This window comes from Alligator sinensis, unplaced genomic scaffold, assembly GCF_000455745.1.
Source record: "Alligator sinensis unplaced genomic scaffold, ASM45574v1 scaffold1308_1, whole genome shotgun sequence".
Classification (NCBI taxonomy): Eukaryota; Metazoa; Chordata; order Crocodylia; family Alligatoridae; genus Alligator; species Alligator sinensis.
This window is the reverse complement of record NW_005842416.1, coordinates 1,074,176-1,093,704: the sequence shown is the minus strand read 5'-3', so window position 1 is coordinate 1,093,704 and position 19,529 is coordinate 1,074,176. Positions and strand designations below refer to the sequence as shown.

General features: G+C 43.3%; 1 protein-coding gene across 1 annotated transcript in view; it reads right to left on the bottom strand.

Annotated features, from left to right (window-relative positions):
• The window catches only part of LOC102387461 (ERC protein 2), a 500,449-nt gene that overhangs the window by 231,837 nt on the left and 249,083 nt on the right, over positions 1–19,529 (bottom strand). Inside the window, exon 3 of the mRNA XM_025211594.1 lies at positions 13,174–13,248. Within this exon, the coding sequence (XP_025067379.1) occupies positions 13,174–13,248 (75 nt within the window). The remainder of the gene's footprint in view (positions 1–13,173; positions 13,249–19,529) is intronic.

Below are 19,529 nucleotides of genomic sequence, written 5' to 3'. Positions count from 1 at the left end.
TGCCAAAGAAATCATGTAGACATAACCAAAGCATGTCGAAGTCATAACTAGTAGTTGTACCAGGGCCACAAAGTTCACCCCATGGAACATCTGCCATTATCAAAATTATTTATTTCTGAATTAAACAAAAACTAAGAAACACAACATTTTCTGCAGACAGATTTAAAAAATGTGTTTCTAAAACAAAAAACAGCATTTTAAAAAAATTCTTGGGCTGGTGAAGTACCTATGCAACCATAGAAGCTGGGGATTTATTGAGCCCACCTCAGCAAGCAGGCAATTCAGGGTACTGGGCAGCCCCAGAAACATACCAGGTAGACTGCTGGGGAGCTGTGCAATCTTTGAAGTCTGCCAACCTAGGCATGATGCAGAGAACTGGAACCTAGGCAGGATGCAGAGAATTGGGGAGGCATGAAGCCCAGGGACAAAGGAAGCCTAGGGAATCTATAAGGTTAGCTGCCATGTAACAAGGAATATTTGGAGCCAGGCAGGCTGGCAGGCAGATTAACCATCCATGCATCCAACAACTGTGGATCCCATTAAAAGATTAAACAGAATGTCTCATGGAACCTTTTGATTTGATTCAATCAGCACTCTCCAAAACAAACAAACAAACAAACTTTAAATGGCAACTTTTTAACCAGTTCTAGTGGTGGCTAAATATATTGATACTGGATCTAACAACAGAAACTAACTGGAAGCTACAAAAGGAATACCTACAGAATCATCTTCAAGCTTTACACTTTATCTATACTAGCAGTATTCCAACATCCTATCTGAGTTTGTGATTTATTGCAAAGAAAGGCAGCAATCCCAATGTAAGCTTAAATAAGAGAGTACTAGTTGGAGTATAGAGTTCCTCTGAGTTCTGTAACAGTTAGATCCTCCAAATCCCTGTTGAAGGCACAGGAATACATAGCAGAATTTACTACATTGGATGAGCATAGCCATCTATCAAGAGTACCAAACACACTGTCTGTCCTGTTTCCAATAATGACCAATATCTTAAGGCTTCAAAAGAAAGAGCCACTGGGCATGTCTACACATGGCCCTGACTGCGCATTTGGTACTGCACACTCATTTAGTACTTGCTTTTCCTGCTGGTACTGCACAGTCCTGGAGGTACACAGTTATTTTTAGATGCTACATCGCCATAGTGACAAGCTACGGCAATGTAGCTAGTTACTACGGTAACATAGCATCAGCATCACAGTTGTGCCCACTGATGTTATGTGGCCGTAACGACAAGCTACATTACCATAGCTCATTGCCACAGCCACGTAATATTTCATGTAGATGCCTTTTGTCTTCCTTTAATAAACTCATTCAGCAGAACAATGGTATGTATGGCCAAGGAGGCCAGGTGGATTCCTTACTTCCTGCCCTTTGCAATGATTGGTTCATACTCTGAAGCAAGAAAATTATTAAGGGTTGTCCTGATTTCATTTTAGAAAGTTATTTCAGTGATACTGAGATTAAGTCTCCATGAATCGAATGCATCTTAGTAGGACATAGCCTACCCTGCTTAGTAAAGAAAAAGTCAGGTAAATAATTATAACAATTTATTCAAGGCAGTTTGCCTCCTTTTCTGTTCGTGAAATGTCAGTAAGCAAATCACTATTGTCAAGTATATTTGGTATTTGAAACTATTCATCATATTTTTCCTGTGAATAATTCTTGTGTGTAGAATATTTACAAACAGCTGGCTGGTTTGGTTTAGTTGTATACATGCATCAAATGTGAGTTTTCTATTCCCTCAGTTGATGAAAAGAACCCTTGGGATCAGGGTGGGGGGTTTGTCTGCTTTGTTTCTTTTAACATGAACACTTGATCATCTGATCGTTGCCTTCTCAAAATATTTATTTTTTAGAGACAGTGTGACTTTAGTGTAGGCCCAAATTTTGGGCCAACTGAAAGGCAGTTTTAATGCAATTATTATGAATTTTACTTGACATTTATTAAAAATTCATTAAAATTTTATAACAAATAATTTTGGGGGATAGTCTTGTGTTACAAAACTCATTCACAACAGAATTTGGCTGTTATCAAACAGGCAGAAAGAGAAAATGATTAATGAACTACAAAGTAGAATATTAAAATATATGATTTTCTCTTGACCATGTTGGTATAGATATTAAGATGAGATTAAATGAGTTAAACTTACATTTGAGTTTAAGGCCAAGAGAAAAGAAAAGTTCATGCTGTCTAGACAAAAAGAGTATGTTACACTGCACACACAAACAGTATCCTAAAAGCAAAAACCTGTAACATACCTGAAATATCAAAGCTGGATCAATATAAAAGGATGGTCCTTTCTGCAAGCAAGGTAAACCACAAATATTTTCATTCACTTAAGGCCTTTCCATTTTAAATATGTATTGCTCCTGTATCCAAACGATACAGATTTTGGCATTTTACCACTGTTTTACAATGAAGACAAACATGGTGATAGCCATAGACACTGGGTTAATTTAGTTAGTTTTAAAAGAGGAGGGAATTATCCACCACATAATAAAATGGACACAAAATTCTGCATTTGCCCACCCCACCCCACCAAGAACAGATCTAGCCATCCAGAGCCTGAATCCTAATTTTATGTGAAAAAGTAATTAGAAAAAAATCCTTATATCAAGAACTCATGAGTCTCTTACCAGATATGACTGAAACAGTTAAACCAGATTCTGGATTACCAGAAATACTTTTGCTAACTAACCCCTTACAGAAGCTATAGAAGAAATGAATGTTTTCCTTCAACTCCTGCAGAACCACAACCTAAGATCTCTATAATATGTTGTTTTACCTCTGCTCTAGCCTTCTTCTCTCCCATTTCATCAGTCATAGATAATCTGAATTTCAATCATAAAGAGAGAGTTGAGGAGGTGTGAAGGGTTCACTCAGTGATTCATTAGGAAACCATATCTTTAGAGTGACTAGTGACACTCTAGAGATAGACTAGAGTGGCACTGGTTTCCTGTGATATGTCATTTGATTTTAGGCAGAATGTACACAAGGGAGCCACACCTTCTCTAAGTCTCAGGTCCATTAAATTGGATAGAAAACAACAGTCCTGCAGTAGCATCCAGTGATATACCAAAGTTGTCCAATTCCAAGATGACCTTGAATTTAAGATGATCCCCCAATAATTAGATTCTATACATGCAAAATTATAGTACCTGCAAGGACTTGCAGCAGCAGCAGCAGCAGCAGGGCAGGGAGAGGGGGTCAACTGGCAGGGGAGTCAAGCAGCTTAACCCCCGCCCCTTCCCCCACACACACACCTTGCCCCCTACCGCCTTTCCCTCTGCACCCCTTCATACTTTCCCCCGCAATGCTTGTACATCCTGCCACCTGCTCACCCCATTACTTGCCTCCTCCACTGTCCCCCTCACTGCTCATCGCTCCTGCCACCTGCCCCTACCCTGGTGTCCACTCTCCACTGCCACTTACCCTCAGTCATGGCTATGGCCCTTCTCTGGCCAAGGACACAGAGTACATGCTGGCTTTAGCCCCCTCCTGGCCAGCCAGCAGTGACTGCAGATGGACCAAGACCAAGTCAAAGAATAAGCAGCAGCAGATGTGGGGAGAGGTGTTAGGAAGCAGAGGAGCAAATGGATGTTTCAGCCCCAACTCTTATCCCATAGTGCGCACACATTACAGCCTGAAAAAACAAAACGTCTTCCCCTGCCCCAAAGTCCATCTCCAAGAGCATTAAGTCAGCTAGTGTAGCAGGACTGGGGGTGTTTAAGGTCCCAATTCAAGCACAGTATTGTGAGATTGCTGGGTGGGGGAGGATTGCCTGAGAAAGCAAACTGGAAGGATCAGTAAGCAAGAACGAGGGGCAAATAAATCTAGGAAGAGATAAAATACAACTAGGAGGTTTGAGAAGATATAAAATACAACAGAAGAGAATGTGGCATTTCTGACAGACACTGGGACTGGATTGGCCTAGCCAGCACAAGCAGAGATGACTGCGCTGGCTAGACCATCTGAGCAGATTGGAAGATGGACGTATACCCAAGGACATGCTATATGAGGAACTATCAGAGGGAAACAAGAACAACAGGACATCCCAAGCCTTGCTACAAAGACACATGCAAGCAAGACATGAAGGCATTTGGAACTGATCTTGACCAGTGGAAAACCTTGGCAAGTGATCAAAAAAGTGGCATCTCTGTCACCACTAGGGCATTAAAGGCCATGACAGGAATTGGCTCCAATGGCTTTAAGTGAAAAGAGTCTACAGGAAGCAAGTAGCTCTCGAACCACCCAATCATGACACACACACTTGCAACCACTGCCACAGATCATGCAAATCTTGGATTGTATTATTCAGTCACGTGTGACACTGCAAACCATCTATGCCAGAGGCTGCAATATCCACCGTCTCTCGCAGGTGAAAGGATGCCAATGTAAAGACTGGACTGAGAGAAACTAGAGTGAAAGGATTTCATGAAAGACAAGGACAGCTTGAAAGTCATGGGGAAAGAAGATATGAGTATCAGGTGAGAGGATAAAGATGGAGCAGAAAAAACAAGGGTCTGAGATTGGAAGAAGAGATGGGAGGAGAGGTACGAGAAAGGAAACTAGGTATGTAGGGAGAAGAGGAGAATGAGGGATTTGAGTGGGGAAGAGTGGAAAATGTTTTGTACAGGGGCAGAAACGGAACCAGGGAAAGAACAGACAGGTTGACTGGGGAGGAAGATATTGTTCAAAGCCTGGGGGAGCTGAGTAGAAGATTGTGACCAAATGCCAATTTGGTGAGTGGGTTTAGGTGAGAGTTTGTACTGGTAGGGGCCTCAGAAGGGGTGGGTGTGACCTCAAAGTGTATTGTATTTAAATCCAAAGTGTAGTGTATTTAAATCTCCACCACCTGAACACCGTAGAGAAATCAGTGCTTTAATACATCATCATTTAAAGTAAATGTTCTACAAAAAGTACAAACCTGAATTGGAGTAAGACAATGTAGAGTTATAGGGAAGTAGGGTTGGAAAGGACCTCCAGATGTGATCTAGTCCAGTGGTCTCCAACTTGTTTAAATAGGAGATCACCTTTGGTATTTAAAGCAACCCAAGACCTACCGTGCACTACAACCCCACCACAACAGGTAAGTCTATGTGGAGGGAAGTGGGGGGCAGATCCAGGCAGAAGGAGAACAAATTATTTGGGGGCATGCCCCCCCACAGCAGGTAAGTCTGTGGGGGAAGGAGCAGGGGGAGGGGAAAGGGCCATGTAGTGGGGCGGGGCAGATCGAGGCCCCAGACTTAGTCCCACTTCCTCCCTCACAACTGGGGCCTCAATCTGGCTCTCACCTCAACAGCAGTGAGGGAGGGAATGGGGCTGGAGCAGGGGAAGGCCCTGCACAGCCAGAGCACAGGACAGAGCCACAAGTGGCTCATCTGGGGGGCACTGGGGATGGCACACAGCCTGGGAGGGCATGGGGGGGGGTGGTGCCCCAGATCTGCATTTCTCCAATTTCTTTATGAGAAGATCTGCCAGCTGCCAGTGTAAGCTGGGGCCGGGCTGTGCTCAGGTCGGGTGGTGGCAGCGCTGGGAGTGGGGCTACAGGAGGAAGCGGGGGCTGCAGGCCCCCAAAAATTTGCTGTAGTCCCCCCATAGCCCCAGCACTGCTGTCACTACCCGGCCTGAACACAGCACAGCCTAGACCCCTGCCATGAAGAGTGCGATGCTGCCTTCCAGCCCCAGCCTGCCCCTCCTCCCATGCAGATCCTGGGGGGGAAGGGGCGGGGCAAGGGGAAGGCAGCACCATGGTCTTCATGAAGGGGAGCTAGGCCTCACTGCATTCAGGGCAGGTGACGGTGGCAGCACTGGGAGAAGGGTGGCGGGGGCTATGTCAAATTTTCAGGTGCTTGCAGCCCCACTTCGATAGCCCCACTCCCAGCCCTGCTGCCACCCGGCGTGAGTGCAGCCTGGCCCCAGCCAGTTCAGACAAGCTCAATCCTCCCACCACCCACCCAGCCAGGGCCCCACTCACCTTACCCCTGCTCCTGCCTCTGCAGCACTCTATCCCTCATCACGGCAGCCTTGATCTGGCCCCTGCCCCTTCCCTCCCACATGGAGTGACCTGCTGGGTTGCGGGTGGGCCATGCACATGCATGCATGAGATCAACCGGTTGGTGACCACTGATATAATCCAACCCCCATCTGAGGCAGGATCATTTCTATCCAAACCATCCCATACAGTCATAATCTAAACTCTATATAGAACTACCCTCAGCCCTGCCACAACACAGACCTAATACTCTAACCTAACACAGGTAAAGCAGGAGAACCACAGTAGCCAATGTTCTGCTTCCGTAAAATGTTGTCAATATATGCTCAACAGGTCCTGGGTAGAGGCCCATCTTCCACTTCCCTCCTCCCACCCATTACAGAGGAAGGCATTTTATAGAAGCAAGATATTGGCTGCTGTAAGTTAGGTTACAGTGTTAGGCCTATGTTGTATTTGGGTTGAGTGTAGTCTTATGTAGAGTTTAGATTATGCTTGTATGGGATGGTTTGGATAGTGATGATCCTGCCTCAGGAAGGGAGTTGGACTAGATGACCTCCCAAGGTCTCTTCCAGCCCTACTTCTCTGTGACTTCTATGACTTCCAAATTTCATGTTGTCTGCAAACTTGCTCAAGAAGCTTCCTATGCCAGCATCCAAATTGTTAAGAAACACGTTGAACAGCACCGGGCTCAGGACAGACTCCTGTGGGACTCTACTCAAAACTTCCTGCCATTCTGACACAGACCCGTTAATAATTACCATTTAGTTATGGCTACTGAGCCAGTTATCTATCCACCTTGTAGTAGTTTTATCCAGCCCACATTTGTCCATAGTTTCATAGTTTCATAGTTTCAGGGTCGGAAGGGACCTAATAGATCTTCTAGCCCGACCCCCCGCCAGGGAGGGAGAACAACCCAAAAACACAAACAAAACCACTCACCCTAAAAACAAAAACGGGACTCAAATGAGTCCAGCCAGGTAAGTATCCAGCCTCTTCTTAAAGATCCCCAGGGTGGGGGCCAGCCCCACCTCCCTTGGAAGTTGGTTCCAGCTCCTAGCCGCCCTGACTGTGAAGTAGTTTTTTCGGATGTCCAATCTGTACCTCCTCTCCATCAACTTGTGCCCATTACTCCTTGTTATGCCAAATTATGTATGTAACAAATGTATGTCCAATTTGTTTATGAGAAGATCACGCACAACTTTGTCAAAAGCCTTGCTGAAATCCAGATACACTATATCTACAGCATTCCCTTCAGCCACCCAAGTAGATACTTTGTCAAAAAAGGAAATCGGGTTTGTTTGACATAGGGATGTAAATATCATTTTTAAAATATCCATTAAACTTCTCTAATTATATTGGTTAAACGGTTAACTGATAACACATACTTAGTCCTGGCTGGGGGTTCCAGAGCTCCAGGCCAGCACCTGCCCTACCTTATCCTGCCACTGGAGGTGCCACGATGCTGCCTGTTTGGAGCAACGCGGGGAGCTAGGAGCCACTCACAGACCCCCTCGGACAGAGCTGCTGCTGGAAGCTGGTTCCCAGGTCCTTAGAAAATGGGGGGAAGAGGGCAGCAGTAAGCCCCAGATAACACAGCCAACATGAAACCATGGGCAGCATCAGGTGAGGGGCTTTCCCAGGTGCTGAGAGGAAGGAAGCATATACCACAGGTTGGGGGCAAGTTTAAACTTTAAGAAGCCTGTTATCTTCCTCCAGATGGTACCTGTGAAAGAGCAGCTAATTGCTTAACTGATGAGTCATTAGGCCACCTGCTGTTTTTCTCTTTAACCTCATAGGCTATGGGTATTAGTCCCTGTAATGGGGGCCCTTCTCAGGCCAATTTGCCTTTGGCCTGCCCACCTGTTTCTGGGGCAACCACCTGCCTTCTCATGTGCCATGCCTTTATGTTAATTGATTATTGATCTTAATTAGGTGGGAGGTTGCCCATTTCTTTCCCCAATGCCAGAGGGCACTATCTGTGGCTCTGTACCTCCCCTACACCACAGTCCATGCCTCACAGATTGCATCTAGCTGTTACTCTCACTGGCCCCACACTGGGTCACAGAATCCTCCAATCAGGACCCCTCTTAGATCCCTCCATTCTGGCAGCCTACCCCGCCCTCATTCAGGCTAACTAGCTGACAATGTGGTCCCTTCCCCTGGGACTTTTGGCCATACAGGCCCTGGCCCCACCTCCAAGGCCAGTCAGGAAACCCAGGCCCACCAAGCTCTGGGTTTCCCTCGCCATGGGCCCCTGGCCCTTTTGACCATTCTGGTCCTGGCCCCTGCCCGGACCAGTCAAGGATACTCTCTTGATCAGGTCATAGTCTCTAGCCCCACTCTCACTCCTGGGTCCACCTTTTGGCCCTACTAGCGGGTGACCCACCTGGTTGTGGGAGCTAGGGTTAAGGCGCCCCGACCCGCCTTTCACTGGGGGGATAACTGGTCTGGCATTTCCTGGGGGTGCCATTGAGAGCCCCACCAGGCCACCCACTCCCAGGAAGGTGCAGTTTTAGGTCACGCCCAGGACCAAGAGCCTCCTAACCATCCCCTACACCTCCTCCCTTACCTCCAGATAATACCAGCAGCCCTGTGGCCAGGCAATGTTGCTGCCTGGCTGCCAGCAGCAAACTGCTCTGTTTATATGGGCGGCCAGAGCACTAAAATGGCCACCGCAATTAAGCACCTGCTGCCTGCTTGGCTTAAGGCCCTTAAAGTGGCAGGCACAAACAGTGCCCTGCCACAGTCCTCCTCACCCCTTCCCATCTCCTCCTCCTCATTCCTCCCTCCCTCCTGCCTTCCCTCCTGTCTTCTTGTTCCTGAGGCACCACATAACTTCCCTTCTCTGCCAGACTGCACCCTGTGCTAAACATTAACCGGTAATGCATTACCAGTATAAATATCCTTATTTTTAAAAACATTTAGCCTTTCTCATTCCTAGTTTGACATGGTTTGTTTTTCATAAATACATGCTGGCTGCTTGTGATCAGTCTTTCCTCCTCCAGATGCTTGTAAATGGCCTTCATCTGGATATGCTCCAGTAACTTGCCAGGTATTGATGTGAGGCTAACCAGTCTGTAGTTCCCTTCATCCTCCATCTTTTCCTTTTAAAGAGAGGCACTACACTGGTCCTTTTCCAGTCCCCTGGTACCTGGCCCATCTCCCACGGCTTCATGAAGATTATTGCCAAGGGCTCCAAGATCTCCTCTGCTAGTTCCTTCAGGACCCTGGGATGAAGCTCATCTGGCCCTGCTAACTTGAATGCATGCAGACTCGACAAAAGCTCTCTGACCATCTCTTTTGTTATCTCCTCCCTCATCTGCCCCCTTCCTTATCCAGATAATCCCTATTATTTTTTTTTGGTGAAGACTGAGGCAAAGTAGCTGCTGAGTAGCTCTGCCTTCTTTGTATGTTTTGGTCAGGAGTTTCCCCTGGCTTGTTAACAGGGGACCCACAGCTTCCTTGGTCCTTCGTTTCTGGCCAACATACTTACAGAACCTCTTCTTGTTGTCCTTAACCTCCTTTGCCAGGTACAGCTCATCCTTTATCTTTGCCTTCCTCATTTGCCTTACTGGTTAACATTCCAAAATACGAAAAAGTAGGAAATAGTAATGAAATAGTAATGAAAACTGCTTTTTAATCACAGGGACTTTGACAGCTTCCATTTATCCCTTTTACGTTTAGTATCGGACAAATTTTACTGGGACAGCCCCAGCGGTAGGATGTGGACAGAAAAAGAAGGAAATTTGTCCCTCAGAACTGAAAGCCAGCCCTCAGAATGCTGCATGTGTATGATTTCATGTTCATTAATCACAAATGAGATTCTTTGTTATGAAGAACTAGAAAGTAAATATATATAAAGGGGTTGCTGAGATACTCCTTTTTGCTAGACACACTGGAATAATTCAAGCTAATAATTATCCATTAGGAAGATCGCATTTACTTTAGTGTTCAGACATCCTGAAGTTATTCACTCTAATGGAAATCAGTGGAAAAACACAAGCATTTAATTTGCATTTCTTTCAGGAGGGCTGATGGGAAAGGCCATCAGTAATGTATTTCAGTCTTTGTTACTAATTCTCACAATTTAATAACGAGTCTTATAATATTTGGAGGTTTTCTTAGACATAGGTTCTGGATCGACATACTGGTGTGAAAATCTAAGTTTCATTACAAAAATAATCAGTTTCTGGTCTTCCTCGTTGTCAATAAAGCCAAAAAATGTGATCTAGAAACAATTCAAAATCTAGAAGACAAATAAAAAGGTTCCAATATTATACTTTTAAAAATGTTGTGAATTTTAAGCCATTTTTAGGATTAGGATCTAAATCTTAAATCTTTTAACTTCACCAAGCTTCAAATAGCAATATTATATAGCAAACAGAGCAATCAAAGTACTGCACTTGCAGAACAGATTTTCCTTAAACTATGTCAAAAAATCCATCCCTTTGTACAAATTCCTGAGCTACCTGCAGTGTAAACACTTGTTCAGTGAAGTGTAGGCGATGGGGGAGTGACCTTCAACAGAAATATAATTTCTTTAAAGGCACATTATCTGGACTTAGTCTGTTACACTTTACTTCTATACCCACTCATAATTTTTGGTCTCAGCACATCTGGAACTGCCTTTAGAACATCTGGCATTTGTTCCTCAATATTCAACAAATACTTATTTTAAAAAATATCCTCTGTTGTGTTCATTTTATGCACATGCTTTTGTGTCTCCAGTAGGCTGCAGGGAGTCTAGCAACTTATGAATTGAGGAAAAGTGTTTAGATACAATTAAACATAGTGTTCAAAAGAAAAGCAAATTATACAGAAATATAGACAATGCCAGCTATGAAGTCCTGTTTAAAAGCCAGTATTAAAAAATACTTTTAATTATATGAATTTATCTGGCTGGTTGGTACAGCTAAGTTTGTCAAATCACAGACACAGTGGGCACATCTACATGTGCATTATGTGCTGTTGGTACCATACGTTAAGTTTAGTGAATTTACTGAATGTGCAGTAACCAGTGCTCCTGAGCACACCTTTTTAGTGATGCTAAATTAATTCTACTGTACATTAATGCAATAGCACAGCTTTGCTGTGACATGCTAAAGTGTAGTAGAATTAGTTTATTGCATACAGTATTTAGTATCTCATGTAAACTGGGTGAGTCTACAGTAAGGAGTAAGATTTACAATGCAAGAATTTTGTGCCCCAAAATAAGTAATATCCAGAAACATTAAACTTAGTGCTGAATTGTGATTACATTATTAGGGTAGATAAGAATGGAAATTTTTCCTGCCATTTATACTATATCATACAGAAGGTTATATAACCGCTCAGGTATGACCTGATTGTGACTTGAGTTACACCAGATTTATAACACTAGAACTCCACAGGATTTGATGAACCTACACCTTATATACATCGATGCTAGCCCAGGAGAAAGCAGGAGTTATTATTGTGACAAATAAAACCTGAAGTTTTCTTTTAGTATCTTCTTTATTCAATAAGTATAGAAGCCAACCTTGTAGACTCTTACCTGCATGAATAGGGCCATCAAAGTAGGGATTACATGCATGGGAGCAAGGATTTTTAGGCTCAGGTTTCTAATTTTTTTTTCTATTACTGAAACTAATAAAGTTTTCTTCAAACAGGTGAAGATATTCTTATCAGTAAAATAATATAAAACATGGAGTATCATCCTTTTCTATAAAGTTGAAATACCTTTGGAAAACTTCACCAAGCAGAATTTTAAGGAAGCTGTTTGTCTACCTTCCTAACAAAGAATAGTAACAATGGTGTAGTGAGGGCAGCCATTAAAGTGGAGGATTAAAAAAAAGGATAGAATTATCCTATATCTGGTAGAATATGGAAGTCTTTATATATATGATTATATACAGGGACCTACTTAAATTGCTTTCAAAGAAAACAAAAAACAGTGATCTCTGAGATCACTGAAAAAATGGCATTAGCTGCAATTTCCCATGGAACTGACCCCCTAAAAATGTGCTTACAGGAATTTTGGACTAGATCAGTGATTCTCAACCTTTTTTGTATCAGGACCCATTTGTAAACATCAATGGCCAATCCTGATTCAGTAAACAGTTTAAGTAGAAAACAGCCCACAGGCTCTGCTGGTGCCCCTCACTCCCAACCCTCTACCCCTTGCACCCAGACACCAGCTCCCCAGTGTGTGGGGCAGAGAGTGGGTGTGTGGGGAGGCAGAGACAGCAATGAGTCTTGCAGCCCCGCTCCTCCCTCCCACGCCAAGTCCTGCATGCTGGGCTACAGACATGGCTCCTGCCCCTGCTGGTTCAGCTAGGCTGCATCCCTGTGCCCGCTGTGGGCACACAAATCGGGGGGAGCGTGTTCCCCACCATTCCCTCTGATGTCCTGATGTCCCTTCCAACCCTAATTTTCTATGAATATAAAGAAAGCACAGCCATTACTGAAGCTATAGAGCATGTGATTTGAGAGAGAACTACTGAGAGGATGAGCTACTGACATAGACTTAGTGAAGGAACCAGTCAGGAAAGCAAAAGTATTTTGTTGCCAATCAGCGGTGACAAACAGGGCTTCCAGGGCCAATCAGGAGTGAGGGGCAGGGCCACTGTGAAATGCCTGCAAAATTGGGTCTGCATGCCACAAGCAGACCATGAAAAACCCTTTGTCTCACCACAATTTAAGTAGGTCCCCAATTACATAGTAAATAGATTATATAGATATAAATAAATAGCTCCCCTTTTCCAATAATTAAGTTTTTAAAATCTGAAGAGTTTATCAGCGTATTCCCTACAGATCAGTTATTTTTTTAACATGTGGGTAATTGATTAAGGAAATGTGTGAAAAGAGGGTGGAATTATTTGCCAAAAATGGCTTTGGAGAGACATGAATTTTTTTCTTCCTGGAGACAAAGAATATTTTTATACCTTTTTCTGAAACTGTAGGCCTCAGCTTTTCATGTAGAAGAGGTATTAGTCATGGACTGTTTTACAGATCTCTGACAATTTTGGAATGGGGGTGGAGGAGAGAAATGCTGACTGTTCCCTTGCTTAACACTGGAATAAATTCTGTAGTAAAAGCTAGCACTTAATGAATGCTTTAATATTTAAAATTAAATTAACTTAAAATGAAAAGACATTGTATTAGTAAACATGCAAAGCTCATACCTTCATCTCTATAACTGTCTGAAGAGCCTTTGTCTTTGCTGGTTCAGGCTGAAGTTGGGTTCTTCTGTGTAGTTCCTGTGGAGGGACACGATAAAAATAAGCTTGGCGACTCATCTTTTTCATTATTTTCTCACTCATAAATGTAGTTCATAGCAAACTAAAAATCTGATGTTCAGAAGTACAGAAGTCCACATTCTACAGGTGTTTCCTTCTTTATAATCCCTCTAGCATCACTGCAGTTTCTATCTTATATTACAGTCAACTCTGTCGGCACATGCGCTATTTCTGAAACTTCTATCAATAATTAATGTCAACTGTGACAAAGCCAGCAAGTAATCTCTTAGTCCAAATACAACACTGCTTCTTCTTCCCAGACATCAAATCATAATTCATTCAATTACAATACACTGTGTTGCTAATTCAAATACTGTTAAGAAAAATAACTTGTCATTTTAAATCTTTTACTTCAGCTTAGAGCTTTTTGAAATAAGCAATTTAAAGACATATTTTAAAATATGATGTCTTAGTAGTATCTATAGATGATGCAACAAAACCTACAACAGCTTTTACATTTCAATTTTCTTGTATTCGTACTATGATATTTTTCATTTTAAATTACACGTAATAAAAATTAAGCAGTCTCCATGTCAGAAGGAAATACAGTGTTAATAGAAGGTATTATGCCACCTACACCTTTTATTTAAAGAAATCGATATGGACGTATATGACATTAATATAGATTAATAATAATTAATATATGCCATTAATTTTTAATGTCTACTCAGATAACGGTTCATTATGCGCGTAAGAATCTGGTCACTCGCAGCTTGTGAGAAAAAATGCCATGATTTTCCATTTGTTATCACCCTATGGTAATTTTCTGTGTGTTCCATGTACACAATACAAATGTACGTGCAGAAAAAGCAGGGGCTTCCATCCAAGGTCTCAACGGCTCCCATGGAATCTGTTAGAACTCAGAACCATCTGTACAAAGGCCATCTCTCTTTGCCCGACCTTCTGGACCTCCAAGCCTTGCAAACCTACACCAATGCACTGTAAAAGGAGATTGCCACCAAACCTTCTCACAGAGAGTACATAGGGGGAAAGCAAGTAAATATGCCGAGGCTTGAACATTAACTACTCAGTGACTCCCACTAGAAGTAGCTGTCTCTGCGTAAGTCAGACCCTGTTTAATCCCAACGTCATCCCCATCCATAATGCTCAAATCCTGCAGAAAACCAGTGAAGACACAGATAGCATCAGGGTGGGAAGACAAATGGAGCTTCTGTCTCCTTCCTTCCTCCAAATCCAGCAGGTTATCATCTCTACCTTGTTGAGCATGCACTCTCTTTAGTGAGATTTCACAAACCATATTTTGGATTTTAAATAATGTTAAATGCATGTTTCTCCTTTAAAAGAGCAAGTAAATTGGTCTAAGAAAACTTTAAACAATAATTTTAAGCAATTGCTTTTGACATTTTAAACTAATCCCTTTCAAAGCAAAACACTAGAAATAGCAGAGATCACATTCTTTACAATACCCACTTTAAGACAAAGGGCATCAAAACCTTGGACAAGGAATTACATTATGTTCAGAGAAACTGTCAATGAAACACCAAAAACCTAGAGTGTCTCTTACACTGGACCAACTAGATCATCATCCAGGTCTTTTATAAAACCTGGGCCCAAATCAGCAAACCTTTGTTTCACAGTTCTCCTACAATGCCTTGAGAAGTGGGAAACAACTCTCCATCAAAATCCTCAAACGATTTTCTTCTTTCTCTCAATTCCCTTCTCAAAAATCACCTCTTATGTAGTGCATACAGTAAGGTACACCCAGATAGTGGCTTGACAGGTAGAAAGCTGTGATTACTATTACAAGCTTGGAACTGGGTACTTCTCAAATTTATGCTCCCATCTTCCCTACTCCATCCCAGTATGCTTTTCCTTCTCATTCGCCTGCTATGTTTTTCCATCTCATTCACTTGTGTTTTGGCTTATAACCTTTTGGCGTCAGAGACTATCACTTATTATATGTTTGTGCAACAACTCCCATCAGGGAACCAGGACCAGCTGTCACTTTTAGATACTACTGCAGTATACATCTTAAATACAAATAATCTGTTTCGTTCATAAAAGTAAATACAACAAGATTTTTGGATAACTTTATTAAATACATACTGAAGATTTCATAACCATGCCAATTTTCTCATAACCATGCTATTTCTGTATGTGGTGGTCTGATCTATAAACCAATAGTCACATCAATCTACACTTACAAAGTATAAAATCTAGTAAGAGAATTTTCAAAATCAAATCTTTTTTCAGCCAAAAAGAATACTTTCAAACTTAAAGTGAAGAGGAAAAGCAACATTCAACAGGACTGCATGGGTACTTTTACAGGTGCTCCGGGGGCACCGGGGGACAGAGCTTTAGTTCAAGCAACCCTGCCACCATTTTGAAGCACATGGACACTGATACACGAGACACGGGAGGCTTAATCGAGTCTGTTTCACCATGCTGTAATTATAGTGTGTCAGAGCAGCTTCTGCACTCATGTACAGGCACCCCATATCATGAGACCCACCCAGAAACATTCATCTCTAGCAATCCATATATCTTTAGCTAAAAGAAAGTAAAATTTGGCACTTTCCATGGGTAAGAGATTCAATTCTATTTATGTTCATGGCAGTTTTATGTAATGTTTATGAGCAAAGTCCTGCAATACAGTTACAGTTAAAATGGATGGCAGGCTGACACCACTGCCTAGCATACTCAATATCTTCTTGGTTTTCCTACCTTTTAAAGTGTGTGAGGAAGAAGCCATCTTTTTCTATAGTGCCTTTTTCTATAGTGCCCAACATTAGTATCCTGGCTCATGACTGGGCACTTCAGCAATACAAATAAAAGATAAAGCTTGATGTTCACACAGGAGTTGGATTCACACTGACTGGTTTGCCCATTCTACTTTCCCCACTTCTGTGACTTTCCTAGAAAGGATATATGATGACATGACTCTAAATATACAGTTTAAAAATGTTCTGGCCTGCAAAATCTCATCCGCCAACATATTATATAATATACATTAATGCCACAGCTGCTAAAACTGTGCTAGCCTTGAAAACAGTTAAATGCGACTTATCAAACATAGTATATACTACCAAATAGGCTTTGTAGTTTAAAATAGGGTTTTCATGTTAATTCATTAAACTTTTTAAACATATATTTTAAAACTGCAATTTTCTTGGGCCACTATGGTCCATAGTAACTATGAATTTCTAGTACTTCCCCTAAAAGAATTTTAAAAGGTATATTTAGAATAAAGCAACTGCAGAATGCCCCTTTACCCTGTCTTGAGTATCAAGCAAAGCACTCACTTTCTAAATGTAAAATAAAGCAGCATTTGTAAGTCACCTTCATAAAGGAAATCTTTCAGTCACTAGCTGATTGTCTCAGCAGACAGCTGGAAATGAAAAATGAATCAAATCCACCTACCTTACAAATGGTTTAAACACAAAGAGAATAGCCTATAGTTGTCATATAGATCTCCTACAACAGTCATGGAAAAAAAATAAGCTGGCCCATCATACAATCTGATCAACAAAAATTACAGCTAATTTTAAGTCCTGACTTGGCTCCCTATGGCCACATAAAATGAGTTGGAGTATGAACAGAATTCTATACATTACCCAGGGAAACAAACCAGAGTTTCCACCCCTTTAGCCAAAGATGGATAGACTGCCAAAGATGAGTATTCCTAGATGTCTATCATAACATGCAGGCTTGCCTCATAATACTTTTGCTGTTTGCTTTATGAATCAATCTGATGCTGGCTGACTTAAAAGCTTTCCTTCTTTATCCCTGCTGGTAAAATGCAGCAGACTGGGATTCTGGAGAAGATCAGAAAATGACTCCCAGTTTATTATTTTGTGAGAGTTTTCTTCCAATCAGATTCAAATGTCTGGAGACTCCCACAAGTCTCAGTTCTTGAATTTATGTTGTTCTATGTGCAATTTCTTTTCTGTAGGGGCACAAAGACATATTTTTGGTACCACTTTATGTGTATGATACACTGTTTTGTTTTTCTATCTGAGGTCATCTAGGGGGCTTTCTATAACTTGACTAAGTGACATTCTGAACATTTTATGAATTTAATACAACCTCAGAAAACCAGATTTTAGTCTGATTGTGTCATTTTTGGAAAGATGCTGCTTTGCCCGTTGTAATTCTTTTATAGTAAAAGGACCAAAGAGCCTACTAAAACTACTTCATCTTTCAAAAGTTTGAATCCTGAGCTGTTTGTTCAAGGCTCCATTTATTTGCTTGAGTTATAAAATCCTTATCCTATCATCTCTATAACCAGCAAGATTGGCCAATAAGGGATGTACTCAGTTACTGATTTATGCTTTCATTATACCACATCTGAAATCTGGATTACTGCAATCTTTAGAACTTTCTATTTATTTTGTATCTATAATTTAACAAAAATTCTGTAGATTGCTATAGATCAGTGGTTCTCAACCTATTTGCCATAGTGGGCCACACGTGCAGTTCTCAATGCATTATGTGGGTTGCACCCACACAACTTACTTCCTGTGTATCTATTTTAAAATTGTTTTAATAGGATGACACGTGGACCACAGCATTGTGCTGATTGGGCTGCACTTGGCCCGTGGATCCCAGGTTGAGAACCACTGCTATAGAGCATCCAACATACTAGTGCTGAGGGTGCTTACACAACTTGGTGATTAGCAAACTAAAATGGACAGATAATCAGATCTTTTAATTGGCAACCATTGAGATCTTAAATTTACTTTAAAGATGTTCACTTATAAGCAGAGAAAGTCCTCAACCTGAACTTTGAATTCTTGTTCCCCTTTTCCATCCTCACATACAGAGATGACCCGAGCAGGGTGAGGGGCCCAGGGCAAAGCAGCCTGTGCAGGGCCCTGCCCCTGAACACCCTGGACGCGAGGAAGCTGGTGGTGGATTCAGCGGCAGAGGGAGGGGTGCCAAGCGGCTGGACACAAAGCCGGCGGCAATGCTGTGTTGTCACAGCCCCTCTACCTGGCTCCGCACGGCCCCCTGACCCGGGCAGTCACCCTGATTTGCGCCCCTCCCTCCAAAGATGGCCCTACTCACATATTTCTTTCTAGAGGTTTGGGTTTAGATCCTGTATTGGAACCCAGATGCAAAATATGTTTGTTTGTATTTAAAAATCAAACTAGGTTTGTTCCATATCCAATACATCCCAAAATGGGGGAGTCTCATAAGATCAACCAATCAGAAATACCATGCAGGATTTCAAGACCATTAGCTAGTTTCTCACACCTGTACTCTATACCCTAGTGGGTATAAAATCTCTACCATTTAATCTAAGCTTTATTTTTGAGGCAGTTCACCACCTTGTATGGCAACACTGATTGATGTTTCTTTTATTCTCTTCTGAAATATATTTTAGAAGTTCCTAGGATTTCGGTGACTACATGTTCTTCTTCTTATACACTAGGGGTGCATTCAGACAAGCGCGCACGTGCCTCTTGCCCCGCCTCAAACCCCTTTGAGGCGGGACAAGAGGCACGTATGAACGAAAAAATGTTCCCCATGCTGCAAGTTTGCAGCACGGGGAGAAAATTAGACCCCTAGACCTCCCCGATCCCTGGCCAGCTGGGTCCTGCAACCCACGGGGCCCCTATGCCGCCCAGCTGGGCCGGGCCCAGAGCACCAGGACCCAGTGTGGCACGCGGTCCCTGCGTGCCGGGCCCAGCCGCTGTCAGGGCCTCTGTGCCACCTGGCCAGGCTGGGCCCAGGGCTAGTGGCAGGTTCAGCCCCAGGGCTGGCAGAACCTGGCAGGCACCAAATCCTGCAGCCCTGGGCCTGGCCTGGCCAGGTGGCATGGAGGCCCTGAAGGAGGCAGGGCCCAGCTGCGCCTGGAACCCGGGGACTGTGCACTGCGCCGGGTCCTGCTGCCACACTGGGCCCAGCCCGGCAAGGTGACACAGCAGGACCCCAGGGCCAGCAGGACCCAGCTGGGCCCAGCACATGGTCCCTGTGTGCTGAGCCGGGTCCTGTCACCAAGGACCCGGCCCAGCAGCAGAGAGGCCCCAGGACCTGGCTGGGCCCAGCATGCAGTCCCCACGTGCCGTGCCAGGTCCTGCCAGCAAGGGCCTGGCCCGGCAAGGCGGAAGATGGTCCCCAGGGCTGGCAGGACCCGGCTGGGCCCAGTGCGTGGATCCTGTGTGCCGCACCAGGTCTTGCCACCATGGCTCAGAGCTCCCCACTCTGCCCGGGGGGGGCCTTTCAAGGTGCCTGGGACCCTGGGCAGGGAGGCTGGGGCCCTCCAGGGTGCCTGGGGC